This window comes from Coenobita brevimanus, chromosome 62, assembly GCF_032717465.1.
Source record: "Coenobita brevimanus isolate Jiangsu-jjx chromosome 62, ASM3271746v2, whole genome shotgun sequence".
In the NCBI taxonomy this organism is placed as follows: domain Eukaryota; kingdom Metazoa; phylum Arthropoda; class Malacostraca; order Decapoda; family Coenobitidae; genus Coenobita; species Coenobita brevimanus.
The window spans coordinates 29,683,539-29,702,348 of record NC_137015.1 but is presented as its reverse complement, the minus strand read 5'-3'; the positions used below and the strand labels follow the sequence as shown (position 1 = coordinate 29,702,348).

General features: G+C 43.0%; 1 protein-coding gene across 1 annotated transcript in view; it reads left to right on the top strand.

The window, feature by feature from the left end:
• Positions 1-18,246, top strand: part of CCT2 (chaperonin containing TCP1 subunit 2) — a 221,640-nt gene extending 203,394 nt beyond the window's left edge. Inside the window, exon 11 of the mRNA XM_080275729.1 lies at positions 17,228-18,246. Within this exon, the coding sequence (XP_080131855.1) occupies positions 17,228-17,388 (161 nt within the window). The 3' untranslated portion in view covers positions 17,389-18,246. The remainder of the gene's footprint in view (positions 1-17,227) is intronic.
• The last annotated feature ends 564 nt before the right edge of the window (positions 18,247-18,810 follow it).

The window sequence follows — 18,810 nt, the reverse complement described above, 5'->3', positions numbered from 1 at the left end:
GCTCCTGTACAACAGTCCAACGATATCACAAACATCATGGATAGTTCATCTACGATCTGCAAGGATAGCGTGACGAACATTTCCGATGCTTTTTGGTGTTGTTGCCGTTGACAGTCGTCCAGAATGGTCATCGTCTTCGGTGGACATTGTCCTTCCTTGAACTGCTTGTATCAGAAAAATATTCTGCTGTGGGACATTACATTGTCACCAAAGGCTTGCTGAAGCAACTGGTGAGTTTCTGCAGCCGTCTTGTTGATCTTGAAGTAGAACTTGATGCAGGTTCTCTGTTCCGTGAGGTCCTCCATTGCAAAACCGCCAAACCACACACACACCACATTACAATAGTAAGCGTAGCTCAACAACACATCCACTCACAGACATGGCCGGGGCCACACTGACGCACAAGGGGTGCTGCTGACACCTTCTAGCAGCAAAAGGCAAAACTGCAAATGGTTGGCTCCCTCTGTTCAAATTACTGGAACTTTCGGGTAGCACCTCTTATTGTATGAATACACTATTTAGTAGAACACTACTACACTTAACTGCATTTAAAATGGAAGCAGGGTTGTCTTTGATATTCTTTAGTTTAAATGTTTGATGCTCTGACCATATTTGATATTCTTTAGTTTAAATGTTTGATGCTCTGACCATATCATTGTAGCAGTATTCAGTACATGTATTAATTTATAATTAATTTTTGTGCCTAGTCATATTCAGTAAGTTAAACTAGTCAGTGGTAGTGCAGTCAGTACATTGCAATATGTGTAACTGGTCATGATTCTTACATTTTATTTACCCTTTTACTCTGTAATATTATTTGTCTTTGGTTACAGAATCTGCCTGCCCAATAAATATCTGCCTGATTTGTATGATATTACACTTAACTGCATTTAAAATGAAAGCATGGTTGTCCTTGATATTCTTTTGTTTATATGTGTGATGCATCTGTCCTACTTTCTTCCTAGTTTTTGCCTCCCAGTTACTACTTTTTTCCTATTCTTTGAGAAATTCTGTTCCTATTTTTTACCTACTTTTTCACCAGGGTCTGCTGGAAAGCCCAAAATTGATGTCTATTTTCTCTTTCCCTAAGATGCATTTATATAGGCTAGTGTAATAATGTCTCCTTTTTTCCTTCTTTCTTGTAATGTTGGTAGGTTCAGTTTTTCTAGTCTTTCTTCATAGCTTAGATTCTTTAAGCTTGGTACCCATCTTGTAGCAGCCCTTTGTACTTTTTCAATCTTATCTTTGTGTTTTTTGAGATGAGGATTCCAGACCATTGATGCATGTTCCACAGTTGGTCTGATGAATGATGTTATCTCTCAGCATGTCTTCATTTATATACAGTATGTGAATGCTATTCTCATTAGCAAGCAGTGTGTGCATATTTCGTACCTTCTCATTTGTATGGTCAGCCTGAGATAGTCTGTTATTGATAATCACTCCTAGGTCCTCCTCTTCTGGTATGTGTAGGGTTGAACTTCCTAGCTTATACTGTAATACCAATCTGGTCTTTTTCCACTTTTACCAAACTTAATTAAATGGCATTTGTCCCCATTGAATTTCATTTGCCATCAATTACTCCATTCATGAAGCTTATTTAATTTTTCATGTAGCTCTCTGCAAGGGTCTGTGTTTGAAATTCTCCTTTGTATTTTTACATCATCAGCAGACATATTTAGATAAGCTTCCATTTCCAGTGTTCCTGTCTATATCTTTTATATATACCAAAAACATAATTGGCATCAGCACTGAGCCCTGTGGAACTCGGCTCGTCACTTCCCTCCATGATGAGTAATTACCCCTTAGTACTGTTCTCATTTCCCCTTTTCTGAGAAAATCTTGCATCCAACAGAACAGAGTACCTTGGATTCCTCCTTGATGGTATAGTTTCCACAGAAGTCTTTGGTGCAGTACTCTGTCAAATGCTTTCTTAAAATCTAAATAGTTAATGTCCACTCATCCCTCTCTTTTATGTTGTGTTTCTTCAGCTCTATTATAGTAGCTTAATAGATTTGTAACACATGATTTTCCTATTCTAAAACCAAACTGTCTTTCTGTTATCATACTGTATTTTTTCCGGATGGTTTACCCTAATTTTTCATACTAGCTTTTCTAGTACCTTGCTTACAACCCTGGTCAGGGATACTGAATGGATTCTGTCTAATAGGGGAACAATGTTTGCTTTCTTCCAAATATCTGGTAGTTTACCTTGAGGTTTCCATTGATCCGACCGGCCTGGGGACTTCGACCATGCTGTAAGGAGCCAGATGGGTGTTTTCAGTCAGCTTGTGGGTGTCTCTCTCTCTCTCTCTCTCTCTCTCTCTCTCTCTCTCTCTCTCTCTCTCTCTCTCTCTCTGTGTTCTTACCAAAGAGTATGTGGATGTGTGAGTCAGTGGGTGGGTGTATGCTTCAGTGCTTGAATTGATTGAATTTGGAATGGTATTCTAGAGCTGGCTGGATATATTTAGCTTTTACAAGTGTGGTTAGTGAATGAATGCGTCTGTGGACAGTCTGTTTACTTTTGAAACCATTTAGACTTCTTCTGGTGTGGAAGTTTGATCTTCCATTCATCTTAACTTGCATGGGTTTTTCTGTGTACTGCATTAATGTTTCTTTATGGTGTTGTTTCTCCTGACTCATTATTTATGCTGCATTCTTAATAACAATTCTCTATACTGTAGGATGTACAACCACTAATACAGAACAGTAGAATATTAGTGTGGTGAAATTTCACCAACATAATTTTCGACTGCATATCAAATATGTACTAGCTCGCAATTTTTGACCACAAACTTGCTATTTTTGATGGGTCAAGGCTGGTTTTTGGGATGCAGAATGCATCTAGGACCTTGTGGTTCAAGTCAAACTCCTCACTCAACAACCGGTTATAATGCTTTCTCCCGACATCTTTAATATCCCCATTGTTCACCACTGCCATTCCTTCACACACTGCTCACTTACGATATCCCTGTTGTCCCTCTTCATCTGATTTGCCACCTTAAATATCATATTCTTCCTTTCCACACTATTTAAGTTATAAAGTAAAAGTCCCTGAGACTCAGATTTTGCCCTGCAAACCTCTTTTCTACCCCTACGCTTGGTAGCCCAAGTATTCCTCTTTGTTATCACCCTTTTTCCTTTCCTAGAAAAGACTTAACTGAGGGACACACTATACTGTTTACTTAAATGAAGGACACAGTACAGTATACTGTATTCTCAACCACTACATGACCCTCCACACTGGCATCGTAGACCTCTCCATCAACATGATAGACAAAGGGTGATTCTTGAAAGACAGAACTGGGTGTTTCAAAAGTCCCTTATTATTTTTTAAGATTTATTAAAATTGTAATTATAGTACAAGAGGAACCAAATGACAATTTGGTTGCTGAGTCTACGATTCACGAGAATTTTGGTGGCATCAAACTTGGCGTCATAAGTCTACTGGAAAGTCACTGGTACACCTCAACGTGGGCACTGCCATTTTTGAAACAAGCGATCCACCGTTTTGTGCATTCTTGGCCGAGATTGGACAACATTTTGGGAGTAAGAGAGGCACACACATCCCTGATCTGTTCTTCTAGTGTGGGGAGGTCTCGCTGCTTGGTGGCGTACACTTTGCTCTTAATATAGCCCCACAAAAAGATGTCACATGGTGTAAGATCCGGTGAGCAAGCAGCCCATTCGATGGGACCATGGCGACCAATCCACCAATCTGAGAACTGCTTATTCAGAAATGAGCGAACCTCACACAAGTAATGAGCAAGGGCACCGTCTTGCTGGAAAATGACTTCCTGGATGTCGGCTACAGCTGACAGTTGGGGGATGCAGAACTCCTGCAGCATACAAAGGTAATTGTCTCCATTGATGTTCATGGAATTTCCATCTTTATCTTGGAAGAGGAATGGACCAATCAGCCCAGCTGAGGAAATGGCACACTAGACAACCAATTTCGGCAAGTCCCTTTCATGATCGTGGATTTCCACAGGATTGTGAGTTCCCCAGATGCAGGTGTTGTGCTTATTGACGCGACCAGAAAGGTGGAAGAGAGTTTCCTCACTGAACCACATGAGCTCCAGGATCGATGGGTCTCCTTGGTAGTGATGCAGTAGTGTCTCACACATCTCCACCCGTCAATCGTAGTCTTGAGGTTCCAGCTTCTGAACCACGTGGATCTTGTATGGATACAGCTTGAGATGATGCCGCAAAATACATTGGATAGATGTCATGCTGATGTTCAGTTCCGCAGCTGCTCACCGAATGGACTTTCCTTGTCTCTGAGCAAAAGCCTCACGGACAGTTTTGACATTCTCCTCACTCCGCCCACTTCGAGGTCTACCTGATCAGGGTTTGTCCTTAACGGATCCAGTCTCCATAAACTTCTGGTGGGTGGCTATGATGGTGTTCCCATCTGGTGCATAATGCTGTCCGTAGACTGCCCGGAATCATCACTGCACTTCAACCACAGATTGAAAACCTCCTGCCATGCAGCGATTTTACACCTCTTCTATAGAGTCAGCTTGGTAGCAGAAGAAAATGGTGCAAAACTTCAAATGTAGGCTCAAAAAAATTCTCAGCTACTGAGTAAGAGTTTACCACAAGATGAACGTCATTGGTCAATTGCCTGCAAAGAAAATTGAAAATCAAATTAGTGAGGGACTTTTGAAACACCCAGGATTTTAAAGAAAAAATATGCATGATGTGGCAGGAATACAACCCTTCCAGCCCTCATTCATTTCTCAGTATTCACAGCCTTTCATTAAAAAATTTTCATTGTCATCATCATCATCATCATAATCATCATCATCCAGACCTTTCCCACCATAGAGTGAGTTGAGGTAGGATTGAGAGGCCCAGAAAAAAATTAATAGAAAGAGATTTTCACCAAAGTTTACCCAGTTGAATGAGCCACTTTTCCATTCACTCACCATTCAAACCCCTGGAATCCTTGCACCTTGTGATAGATACGGTACAAACCATAGCTTCACACATTTAACGAAGTCATTCCAGTGACAGTCAAGTTAAGAAAAAGGTGCCAGAGATCAAGCAGCATGGAGAGCTAGCATTAGGAGACCAAGGCTGATGCATGCAAGCATATTAGAGCCATTATAAACAAAATGAAACAAAACCGTGGTTATATATTGCTTTACACAAAATTCATCCAGCTAACTCAGTCCTGTGTCAGTTCCCTATCCTCATCAGCTTTCATTATCTCACTTTCTCACACACTGATTTACCATATCTGTCCACTTTATTTTTGGAGTGCCACATCTCCTTTCACCTTCAGATTTGCTCAGATATACCATTTTCACCACTCTGTTCATAACCATGCTCTCCACCTGCCCTCTTTGACCTTGGTGTCCGCAGACTTCTTTACTCTGCATCTTAATTAAGGGGGGGGGGGTTGTGAGTAATTGAAACTACATGTTAACATTTTCTGTACTTTCTCCCTTATTTTTTTATCAATTTCTACCATTCAAACATCATTTTGTTCAGAATTTGCAGGAGAACAAAATGACAGGAAACTTTTTTCTTTTAACACTGTATTTGTGATGTAAAATTAGAAAATCTGAAGTGCAAAAACAACCAACATATAATGCAGATAGGGCAGAAAGTACTGAACTTATCCAAAAAACATTCTCATATGCAGCATAACATGCTGATCATTCCCCCCCCCCCCCCCACCTGATGAAAATCCGTCCAGAAATAAGCAAGGAAGTACTGCTCATGTGCAAATTTTTGCAATTTTACAGTACAGACATTTGAAATTTGGAATACTTTGCAGTACTGTAACTCTAGTACAGTGGCACTAGAACCACATATATACAGTAAAAGTCCCATTATTCGGCAGCTGATTATTCGGTAGATCCAACGTTTCGGCAGTTTTGAGAAATAGTCCCATTTACGAAAATCTTTGATTGTTCAGCAGATGTCCGGAATCATCTCAGCAGTCCAGGAAGTGTTATCTGTGACTTGTAGGCCTAATGTTTCATTACACTTCTGTATGTTCACTAATTTCTATATTTTTTCAGACTCAGGTATAGTATTATACTGATTACAATATTGGATAGTATCATACAGTACAGTAACCACCCCCTCCAAATTAGCGAGGGTCACGTTCCAAGCCCCCTCGCTAATTCTTGAAATTCGTTCATTCTTGACGCATTCCTGAAAGTGTCATTTACTGGTAATTGCGTAGCCCATGAACCACTGATACTGTAATGCATTACCCATAAATAATGCTGCTTGTTAAATTAGTTTCCCCGTTGTTTTTGCTGTATGGCTGTGACAGCTCTAGTGTTTTTATTCCTCAGCATAATGGAGGAAGGGACTGTCCTGTTTAACTAAACCTATTCCAACTGAGTTTAACTGTACCTAATAATTTAACCATACCTAGCCTAACCTAAAGTCAGAAAAATACTTAAAAATAAACTGGAGGAATATGAATTGCTAAGGTCTCTCTGATGAAAGTTAAACGTACATTTAGCGTTCATTCTTTTGTTCATTTTTGTGTTTAATGTGAAAGAGTACTGATGCAAACAGTAATATATCCCATTAACCCCTTAATAACCTCCGGCACTGAACAACCCTTTACAGTACCGATGTCAGTGATATCAAGTCAGTGTGAGCTATAAAGAAAACTGAACAATTATGGGGAGGGAACGAAGGTCACTGGTACGTTTACACAACTCTATGCTAAGATTCCAAGCAGTCAGGCGGTCGGTTAATCTCAGATGTTTTCGCCCATTTGGTAAATGCCCTGTAACTTTATAAGTTTTTCCGTGACTCATAGCGAATCATAGCATGGGTTTGGAAAGCTAAATAACATTGCTAGGTGAGCCAGACGATTATCTTCACGTCTTTAAGAAAAACAAATTGATAGAAGAATGGAAGAAACTTACTCTATGTACTCAGAGGGATTAAATTTCTTCCATTTTCTTAAAGATGTGAAGATAATCATCTGGCGCACCTAACAATGTGTTATTTAGTTTCCTAAACCCATGCTATGATTCACGGGAGAAGTTACAAAGTTACGGTGCATTTACCAAATGGGCGAAAACATCTGAGATTAACCGACCCTCTGACTGCTTGGAATCGTATCGTAGAGTGCCAGTGACCTTCGTTCCCTTCCCATAATTGTTCACAGTTTTTTACTGTAATGGGTTCTTCAATGCTGGAGGTTAAGAGGTTAATAGAATACATTACTGTTTCCATCAATACTCTCCCTTTCACATGTAAACAAAAAAAACGAAGAAAAGAATGAATGCTTAATGTATGATTAACTTTCATCAGAAAGACCTTACCAATTCATATTCCTTCACTTTATTTTATGCAATTTTCCGACTATTTTATTTTGTGTTTGGAAAAAATACTATATACAGCACTCACTCCAAACATGTTTGTAATAACATAAGTAGTGATGAGTTCACCAATACAAGTGATGTACTGAGCTGGTAGGTAATATTACTTATCATTTCGGCCATCCAGGAAGTGTTATATGACTTGTATGCCTACTGTGTCATTACACTTGTATATGTTCACTAATTTATATATACTGTATATATATATTTCAGATTCAGGTACAGTACTGTATTGATTGCAGTATTGTACAGTATACTCTCTCCAAACAGTTGTAATACCATAAGTGGTGATGACAGTGTTCACCAGTATATTTAAGGTACTGAGTGGGTAGGTTTTTGAATATTCAGTAAATCCAATATCTCGGCATCATCCTGGTCCCACAGATGCCGAATAATGGGACTTTTACTGTACTAAGTTTTTCTCACCTTTCTGCCTATCAAATGTTCTGTGCAAAAAAAATATAATGACTAGTTTTTATCATGTCATTTACATTACAAGTCACGTGTAGGCACAGGTAAAGTGGCAGAAATACAAGACACTCCATCACCACCACCAAGAAATATATACCAAGTTTTTCACACCTCCACACCTATCAAACATTCGTCTGGGAAAAAATAAATAAATAAAGACTACCTGTAGTTTGTATCATGTTATTTACATTACTAGTCACCTGTAGGCTCAGGTAGTAGACCTGCTACGAGACCTGTGACCTGACTTGGCATCACCCCCACCAAGATCTCTGCTAAGTTTTTCTCACCTTCATACCTATCAAACATTCTTCTGTGCAAAAAAAAAAAAAAAAAAAAAATTATAAAGACTAGCCTGCATTCCACAGTAATCCCTCTATTATCCGGACGCCCAATAACCGAACATCCCCACTAACCGAACCTTATCGTCCTGGGATCAAACATTCCCAAAATGGTCCGAAAATCCAAAAAAATTGGAAAAAAAATCGATTTTTTGCCGTCCGTAATTTGAACTTGCCGCGCGCGCCGCGTGAGAGCATTGTTTTGGTTCGTCATTCCTCCGACGTCCGATAGAGCGCCGCTGCATCCTCCCCACTTCCCGCCTGTCTCTCACCGCGACAAGACCTACGCTCTTCGTCATGGCTGCCCATGTGCTCGCTTTTGTGGTGGTGCCGTACTTGCTGCAAGGCCTCCTGCTGCTCTCTGCCCTACTCTTAGTGTGTGTGATGATGGCCCCGCCTCCTGAGAAAAGGAAGAGAGTGGTGTTGACTCTGGAGAAGAAACGGGAGATATTGGAGAAGGTTGATGCGGGTTGGTCTTCCTCTCGCATTCTCCGCGAGTTCAACCTGGCCCGGTCGACTTTGTTTGATATCAAGCGTTCCCGAGACAAGCTCATGCAGTACACGGCTGACTTCTCGTCGAGAAGCAAACGCAACGTGGAGAGGAAGGTTATGTTTACTCCCAAGTATGCAGAGATCGACCGCTCCACGTTGATTTGGTATCGACAGCAACGTGCAGCTGGTGTGATGGTACGTGGAACGGAGCTGAAGGCTGCTGCTGAGAAGTTTGCAAGGCTTCACGACGCCCTAGACTTCAAGGCATCCGAGGGTTGGCTGTTCGCGTTCAAGTTGCGACATGGCCTTACTAACCGTAAAGCACATGGCGAAGCATTGGACGCTAACGAGGATGGAGTGGACGAGTTTCGGCACAAGGTGAAAGGCTTGATCGACAGGGAGGGCCTCACTCTCGGTCAAGTCTATAACGCTGACGAAACTGGCCTATTCTATCGCTCGGTGCCAACGAACACTCTCGCCGATGAGACGGAGAAGCGTGTACCTGGCCGCAAGCTTTCTAAGGAACGGATATCTGCTTTGTGTTGTGCCAATGCTAACGGCATGCACCGGCTTAAGCCCGTTATTGTTGGCCGTGCAAAGCAGCCTCGGTGCCTTCGTGGGGTGATGGATGTCCTTCCTGTCGTATGGTACCATTCTTTGAAAGCATGGTTCACAGCTGTGATTTTCAAAGACTGGTTTCACCATCACTTCGTCAAGGAGGTCATACATTACCAGACGAAGACACTGGGAATTCCTCGCGACCAGGTAAAGGCTCTCCTTCTCCTCGACAATGCACCTGCCCACCCGTGCGACAAGGACTTGGTTGCTGAGAATGGCCGTATTAGGTGCATGTTTCTGCCACCTAATACGACTGCTCTCATTCAACCAATGGACCAAGGAGTGATCGTGGCAACAAAGCGCCTGTACCGTCGGAAGTTCCTGGACGAGGTGATGGTGGTTCTCGAGGACGAGGACGAGCGCAAGGAAGGACGTGACACTCGAGGCAAGCGGACTTTGGAAAACCTTCGCCGCTACAACATCAAGTCTGCGCTGTACAACTGGGCTAGTGCATGGAAGGAAGTCCCTGTGAAAACTCTTGAAAATGGTTGGTCTCGTCTGCTTCTCGGAACAGATGTGGAGTACGATTTCCTAGGGTTTGATGTGGATGACTTCCATGCACGGCTACGTACGCACGGCGACGATGTTGATGTGGACGATGTTCGTGAGTGGTTGGACGACGACGAGGGCGATCCTGGGTATCAGACGTTGTCTGATATCGAGATCGCGTCTTCGATTGCTGGTGTCAGTCCCGAACTTGAAGATTCCGACGACGAAGGCGATGATGATGCAGACTCCGCCCAGCAGGACACTACTCCAGCCATCCCCAAGCTGAGCGCACTCCGGGAACATCTAGAGTTCGTCCTAGACTACCTGGAACACCCGGACTGCGACAGGGAGATGGGGCCCTTGGGACTCGTGGAGGAAGTGCGTGCTTTCCGGCAGCGCATCATCAGTCGCCAGAATCGTCGGTCCTTGCGTCAGTCAACGATTGACAGTTTTTTCAGGCCCGTGACCCCCGCTGTGCCAAGCCCTGGTTCCACTCCGTTGCCTCCCCAAGACAGGCCCTCATGCTCCGAGCCACAGCCCAGCACATCAGCTACAGTGGAGTCACCGCTCGACGTGAGTTTGCGGCTGTCTTCAGAGTCTTCTGTAGTCGGTACGCCATCACCACTACCCACCGATGCACCCCTTGGACGCCTGCCAGTGATACTCTCGGGCTCTGACAGTGAATAAACAGCAAGAACTTCTCCACTAGACCACACGGGAATTTTGAGTGTTGTGCAGTGAAAAAAACGGTGTGTTGTGTTAAGGTTTTCAAGTTGGGAGAAAAGACTAAGTAGAAAAGAAATTTAACGTAACTAACCTTCTTTGTTTTGGCTTTGGAAACTTAAAAAACTTGGGAAAAGTTAATGTGCAACACTTAAATTTAATGGAACATTATTTGGACTAAAGTGAACACTGTGAAAAGAACGGACTTCTGTGTGTTAGTGACTAAGTTCAGTGCAAGACTTCAGGAAGAGTGTAGTGCAAGTGCTTCAGGAAATCGTTCTTACTGTCAGAGTCCGAGAGGAGGCGGTTATTCATCGAGGTGGCCAGGGACTTGCTGTAAGTAGCCAAAATGTTTCATGTTGTACTATTTTCCATACTATATTTACCAGAATGTTTCATATTGTATTTTTTCCCATACTATACTTACCAGAAAGTGTCATACTGTACTTCTTTCCATACTAAACTTACCTCATGCATGTGCAGTAGGAATGTGTTTTTCAGAGTTCGGTTAGGTTCGGTTAGGTTAGGTTCGGTTAGAGTCCATAAGTACCAGAATGTTTATTAATGTATGAACATACTTCTAAACCCACATTTTATGTGTCTATTGCATTTATTTCAGTCATTTATGTGCCTTATTGGTGTGATTTGGGTGTTAAATAGGTGCTATGCATGTCCGGAGGGAGTTGTATAGGTGTTTCTCTGTGTTAGGGTCCGTAAGTACAAGTCCATAAGCTGGGGCCCAATATCCGGACAAAACCAGTATCCGAACCTACCGATGGCTCTATTGATCCGGATATTGGAGTGATTACTGTATTTGATTTATTTACGAAAACAAACCTATGAAATATGCCAGCTCACCTGCAGGTACTGTGCTTCCAACCTCTGCTAATTTGGTGGCCTTCTTCAAGCTCTTTGCCCTAGAGCCACGCTGCAGGTACTCCAGTCTCATCGTGGAAGCTTTGGTAATCCTCAGCACACTTATATTCATCAAAATATCGATAGAAATGAACTAAATACCCCCCCAACCTGAATTGTACCCTACCGGCACTAAATCAGGTGACTCACTGCCTTGAACTTTATTTACAGTTTTCTCTGAGTCACACATCGAGGAAAACATCATAGGGATAACTAAAAGAAAAGTATTTGAAGCAAGAGACCCATATCATTTCTTTTAATTCTCGATCACGTACGGCTCGACTCACCTCCTGCGACTCAGGTGAGAAAAGGGGCCAGATCACCTGCTTATAATTGAAATACAACAGCCATATATATCTAAATATGCGGAGCAGTCACAGACAAAGCGCTTGGGCACAAGAAACTAAACTGAAATTTTGGTGAAAAATTTGCTCACAACCTTCCCGCACTCTCTGCATTCCACACACATTCCTTAACAGCCCTGTCTCCTCTACCCTTATGGATGATTTTTCATTTTTATGCATAGTATAGTTTCACACCAGTATGTTAGAGTTGGCACTAAATCTCCTTCATAGAAGCCACTTGCAGCTGCGACACACACATACGGTTTTTATTAAGGGATTCATAGCACCAGCCACTTTTCTTTGATGTGACCTCTCTTTACTCTCATGACACCCAGGTTCTTCAGGTCTCTCTCCAGTTACTGTAACATCACACTATGAGTCACCTTTTTTCTTATCAAACATCAGGTTATTTTCATCTATATTTACTTTCAAGGCATAATGCTTACAGACATCTCCAAATTTCTGCACCAGTCTACCAAGCTCTTGTCAGATATTTGTAAGCAGCATTGCATCATCAGCATGCATCAGATTTGAAATACTGTACTCCATCCTTCACCATTCATTACCAACACCATCCCTGTCATCACTCATGTTTATACCTCTCTTAACCCCATCCATATGTATATTGAACAGCTGTGGGGACATCACACAACCGTGTCTGATGCCAACACTGATCTCAGATAATTCAGTTAGATGTCCACCTACCCATACACATGCTTCACTACCATCATAAAAGTTTTTAATGGCACTCAGCAGCTTATGTATGCCATATACAGTAATCCTTCTACTATCCAATGGAATAGAGCCAAAAGCACGTACGGAAAGTTGTCCCATCCGTATAGTGGGCCCCAGCCTCCTGGACCTGTACTTGTGGACCCTAACCTACCCTGACTTAGATAAACACCTATACAACTCCCTACTGGACATCCATAGCGCCTATTTAAGACCCAGTTCACACCAATAAGGGACATAAAAGACTGAAATAAATGCAAAAGAACCAGAGAATGAGGTTTTAGAGGTGAGTTTATACAATGTTAAACATTCTGGATACTTACAAGTCCCTGGCTCCTGGACTGGTACTTATGGACCATAACCTAGCCTAACTCAGAAAAACACCTCCCTGCTGCAAATGCATAGCGCCTAAGACCCTATTCACACCAAGAAGGAACATTAAAGAGTGAAATAAGGTTTTAGAGGTAAGTATGGAAAATACAGTACAATATGAAACATTCTGGGTACATACAAAATGTCCCTGACCATCTCGATGAATAACCCGCCTCCTCTCAGATTCTGACAGTGAAAAGGAGTACCTGAAGCACCTGCAGTACACTGTACATGAAGTCTTGGACTGAACTTAGTCATTTGCACTCAGAATTCCATTCTCTTAACACTGCGCACTCTAGTCTTACTTGTGCTCTATTGCACCTTAATGAAATAAGTGTTGCACTCTGCACTTAAGTCTTTGCACTCATAAATCCAGTTTCTTGACACTACACACTCTAGTCTAATTTGCACTTCATTGAATGTCAATAAAATCAGTGTTGCACTCTGCTCTAAGTCTTTGCACTTAGAATTCTAATTTCTTAACTCTGCCACTGTTTTTTTTTCACTGCACAACACTGTAAATTCCTGTGTGGTCTAGTGGTGAGTTCTTGCTGTTTATTCACTGTCAGAGTCCGAGAGTAGTTAATGCAGGTGGCCTAGAGGTGCGTCGCTGGGACATGGTGGTGGACTACCCACTGCAGACGACTCTGAAGAGAGGCGCAAATTCACGTCCAGTGGTGACTCTACCATGGCTGATGTTCTGGGCTGTGGCTCGGAGGATGAGGGCCTGTCTTGGGGAGGCAATGGTGTGGAGCCAGGGCTGGGCACAGCGTGGGTCACGGGTCTGAAAAAGCTGTCAATGGCTGATTGACGCAAGGAATGACAATTTTGGCGATTAATGATGTGCTGCCTGATAGCACGCACTTCCTCCACAAGTCCCAAGGGCCCCATCTCCCTGTTGCTGTCCGGGTGTTCCAGGTAGTCAAGAACAAACTCTACGTGTTCCCGGAGTGCGCTCAGCTTGGGGATGGCTGGAGTAGTGTCACGCTGAGAGGAGTCTGCATCATCGTCGCCGTCCTCGTCAGAATCTTCATGCTGGGTACTGACACCTGCAACTGAAGATGCGATCTCGATATCAGACGTGATCTGATACCCAGGATCGCCCTTGTCATCATCCAACCACTCACGCACTTCGTCCACATCAACATCGTCGCCGTGCGCACGTAGACGTGCATGGAAGTCATCCACGTCAAAACCTAGGAAATCGTGCTCCGCATCCATTCCAAGAAGCAGACAGAGACCAACCATTTTCTAGAGGCTTGACAGGGATGTCATTCCATGCACTGGCCCAGTTGCAGATTGCAGACTTGATGTTGTAGCGGCGAAGGTTTTCTAAAGTCCGCTGGCCTCGAGTGTCCCGTCCTTCCCTGCGCTTGTCCTCGTCCTCGAGAACAACCATCACCTAGTCCAGGAACTTCCTTCGGTACAGCCTCTTCGTTGCCACGATCACTCTTTGGTCCATTGGTTGGATGAGAGCAGTCGTATTAAGTGGCTAAACATGCACCTAATGCGGCCATTCTCAGCCACCAAGTCCTTGTCGCATGGGTGGGCAGGTGCATTATCGAGGAGAAGGAGGGCCTTTACGTGATTGCGTGGGACTCCCAGTGTGTTCATCTGGTAATGGATGACCTTGACGAAATGGTGGTGGAACCAGTCTTTGAAGATCTGGGCGGTAAACCATGCCTTCAAAGAATGGTACCAAACGACAGGAAGGACATCCAATACCCCACGAAGACACCGAGGCTGCTTTGGACAGCCAACAATAACGGGCTTAAGCCGGTGCATGCCTTTAGCATTGGCACAACACAAAGCAGATATCCGTTGCTTGGAGAGCTTGCGGCCAGGTACACGCTTCTCTGTCTCCTTGACTAGAGTGTTCGTTGGCAAAGAGCGATAGAATAAACCAGTTTCATCAGCGTTGTAGACTTGACCGAGAATGAGGCCGTCCCTGTCGATCAAGCCCTTCACCTTGTGCCGAAACTCCTCTACTCCATCCTCGTTGGCGTCCAAAGCTTCGCCATGAGACTTACTGTTGGTAAGGTCATGTTGTAACTTGAACGCGAAGAGCCAACCCTCGGATGCCTTGAAGTCTGGGGCGTCGTGAAGCCTTGCGAACTTCTCAGCAGCAGCCTTCAGCTCCATGCCACGCACCAGTACACCAGCAGCACGTTGCGCTCAGTACCAAATCAATGTGGAGCGGTCGATTTCAGCATACCAGGGAGTAATCATCATCTTCCTCTCCATTTTGCGTTTGTTCTTCAATGAGAAGCCAGCCGTGTACTGCATAAGTTTGTCGCAGGATCTCTTGATATCAAACAAAGTAGATCGGGCCAGGTTGAATTCACGGAGGATGCGTGAGGTTGACCATCCCACGTCCACCTTGTCCAATATCTCCCTCTTCTTCTCTGGAGTTAAAACCACTCTCTTCCTCTTCTCAGCTGGCGGGGCCATCATCACACACACTAACAAGAGGCAGGAAAGCCTGCAGGAGGTAGGGCACCACCACAAAAGCGAGCATTGGGTGGCTATGATGACGAGCGTGCACTCACAACAAGAGACAGGCAGTAAGAGGGGAGAATGCAGGGGCGCTGTAGCGGACGGCGGTGGAACTACGCACCAAAATACAGCTGGTTTGCGCTGCGTGTGCCGAGTTCAAATTACAGGGGGGAAAATGTCGATTTTTTTTTTTTTTTTTTTTTTTTTTTTAAATCCTGGTGCCAAAATGTCCAGTAAGTGGGGTGTCCGGAAAGTGTGCATCAGGATAGTACGGGGATTACTGTACATGCTAAGCCTTTTATAATCTTTCTCAGTTTACCTTTTTGTATGCTTTTTCCAGATCCATTAATGCATAAATACCTTTTCCTTTGCACAAGCTTTAGTCATCTAACACTTGTGGTATGTTTTAAAATGACCCTTCAGCCACTGAAGCATTTCACTTTAACAGTTGTATGCTTAACCCTTTGGCTGTGGCGTAGAGTTTCTTGGTCATTCCCCTGGACGCGGCCTATGTCCCTAAAATATGAAAATGCCAACTACCATATGACTTTGTTGCTACTTTTCTCATAGGAAATTACCATAAAGTTTCCATTTTTTACTGTGATAATAGTAAAAAATGCACCTTTCTATGAGAAAATTTTCATTTTCTGAGAAAAAATGCAAAAATAATTAATTTTTGCCATTGTCTAATTTTGCAGTGATGAGATTACATCAGACAAGGTTTTCATTTGTATATGTACACTAAACACATATACAGTGTTTGTTGTCACATAAAAAATAAAAAATTACCATATTTGTACAAAAATAATGTGTGTGGACGGAAAAGTTTTTTGTCAGCTGTGGACTATAGTCGCCTGACACTTCATGAAGAATAATTAGTAAGGTGACCACAGTCACCTAATGCGGCCAGAGGATTAAGAGATTTTTGTGGCATTCCGTGCATGTGCAGTTGGCACACTCCACAAGTGGATTCCACTAATTTGTGAGTTAGCCATTGTTATGACATGGATGAGATTGGTAAGCCTGATGGTTCAACAGAAGTAGTTTTATAGTACAGTAATTCATCTTTTGTGTGTGTGTGTGTGTGCACGCGCACATACACGTGTGCGCCATCTGGCTACTTCACGTTATTCCCCTGTAATTTTAGTATCCAATGATCACTCAGATGTGGATGCCATAGTTTGTTTAACCAATAAAAGACGGGCATCGGAATGTTTTGTCCTACGCTCAGGATGGGCATAATTGGGGTGTGTGATATGGTGGGGGATTTGTGGGGTGGAGGTGTGGGGATTGTGGGGTGTTGTGGGGATAGGGACTGTGTGCTTGGGGGAGGTGGGGGTAGGGGGTGATGGGTAGGGGTTGCAAGTGGGGGATGGGGAGGGGCATGGGGGAAAAGAAGTGTCAGTGGGGGTTGGAGGGGTGGTGGTGTTTGGGGGGTGTGAGGTGTTTGGTGGGAGAGGGTGGAGGGAGTAGGGAGTGGGGATAGGGGGAGATGGGGGAAGTGGTTAGGGGATTGGGGGTTGTGGAGGGCATGGGGGTGGGGGTGGGGAGGGGAGGGGGGCGGAAGAGTGGAGGTTAGCATTGGTAGGGGGCGGTGGTGGCTATCGGGGGGACAGTTGGGGAGTTGGGGGTTGGGTGGTGAGGGGAGGGCAGGAGGTCAGGGTGGGGGTCCTGGGAGGTGAGGGTGGTGGTGTGTGGTTGTGGTTGTAAGGGGGTGGGGTAGGTGGGGATGGTTTGGGGGGGTGGGGGGGACATGACCGCATATGCAGACACCCATCTTTTTGGCCCTAGTACCCTTGGACAGCATATGCAGACACCTGTTTTTTAGGGGTTAAGCATACTCTACATGGCATGAGTGTAATGGTTTTTATTACAGGAACAGTTGACTGCATGGAGGCGGTTGGTATCACTGAGAGCTATCAGGTTAAACGCCAAGTTCTGCTCTCAGCATCTGAAGCTGCTGAGATGATATTGAGGGTAGATGACATCATCAAAGCCGCACCAAGGAAGAGGACGAGTGACCAGGGCCACTGCTAGCCATCTAAATTATAAAATTAAAAAGGTTTGAAAATTATAAACAGATGACAAAGGGATCACTTGTTTGAAGTACAGGTATACTGTTGGCATGTATGCTAGCTAGGATGGGGCCTGACAGGTGCTGTCATCCATATATCATGTGGTGCCTGGTCTGCTGCAAGAAGACAGTTAATTTGAAACATAAGAGAGAGAGAGAGAAGCATTTTTATGATAACAGTGTAAACAGGACTTTGAGTTAGTGAGAGCCTGAAGGGGAGGAGGGTTATCATAGATGTTTGGAGTAGAGGTGCAGGTTGCAATTAACAAACAACTTTCATAGATGGCTTTACATGGTCAGATTTGCTTAGATTTATTAGAATAAAAAGGGGGAGCTGGTATAAGAAACTAAAAAAATACTGGTATGAGTAATACAATTAAAAACATGCAGACCTGAGGTCTAAAGAAGCTGTCCTGATTGTTAGGAAAGGAAAGAAATGCTTTATACTACTTGTTTACAAAGTGGACTAGTTCATAGACTGCAGAAAAATAACTAAATAAATTATGGCTTTTTAAAAATATCTTTGGAAATTATGCATGAGGAACCAGGTATTTTAATAATTTTAAAAGATATAGTAATTTATATAGAAATTAACCATTGGAAAAAATTGCAAGATTAATATATGACCACAAACCCTTTTAAAAATTTGAGTAGGAATGTAAGGTAAGTTGGCTAAGGTGTTTTTTTTTTTTTTTTTTTTTTTTTTTTTTTTTTTTTTTTTTAGTAATTTAAATTGGAGGTAATTTAGTTGTTATTCTAACCACTATGTTATTTTATTAATACCCTCTAAACAATCCTATTGATCTCGCTGTCAAGAAATAAATTTGGAATATGATGCTTTGATTGTGTTTTCCTTTAAGTTATAATTTGATAGTATTGCTTTCAGATGGGAATGGAACGTTAGATTGTTCCTTTGACCTGTGGCTCGGTTTTGTCACTGACCCGATGGACTGCAGATACGATATCTGTCCATAACATTTGGATGCTCCCAGAAATCCACAGTAGAGGTCATGTTTTAAAATTGTCAGTTGTATGTAAGTATGTTTTTGTTGTTGCTCCAAGTTCATCTGGACATAAAAGTAGAACTTCTCTCATTCGGACTGTATGGAGGGAACGGTTGTCCGAATTAGCAGATTGTCCGGACCATCAGGGTAATCTCCAGTTCATACCAAAAACTATCTACATATGGTATGTTTGTTAATTATTAACATATGTGGCATATGTCAACCCTGCGTAACTGCAAAAGATGAAAGGATATTAAAATAACCAAACTAATCATGTATGATAGTTTTGTATTGCATAATTTACAGGTAAGGCCATGACAAGAAACTAGCCTACATTTTAAATTGTAGTAAGTGACTAAGGCCCGTGTAGGCAAAAAAATA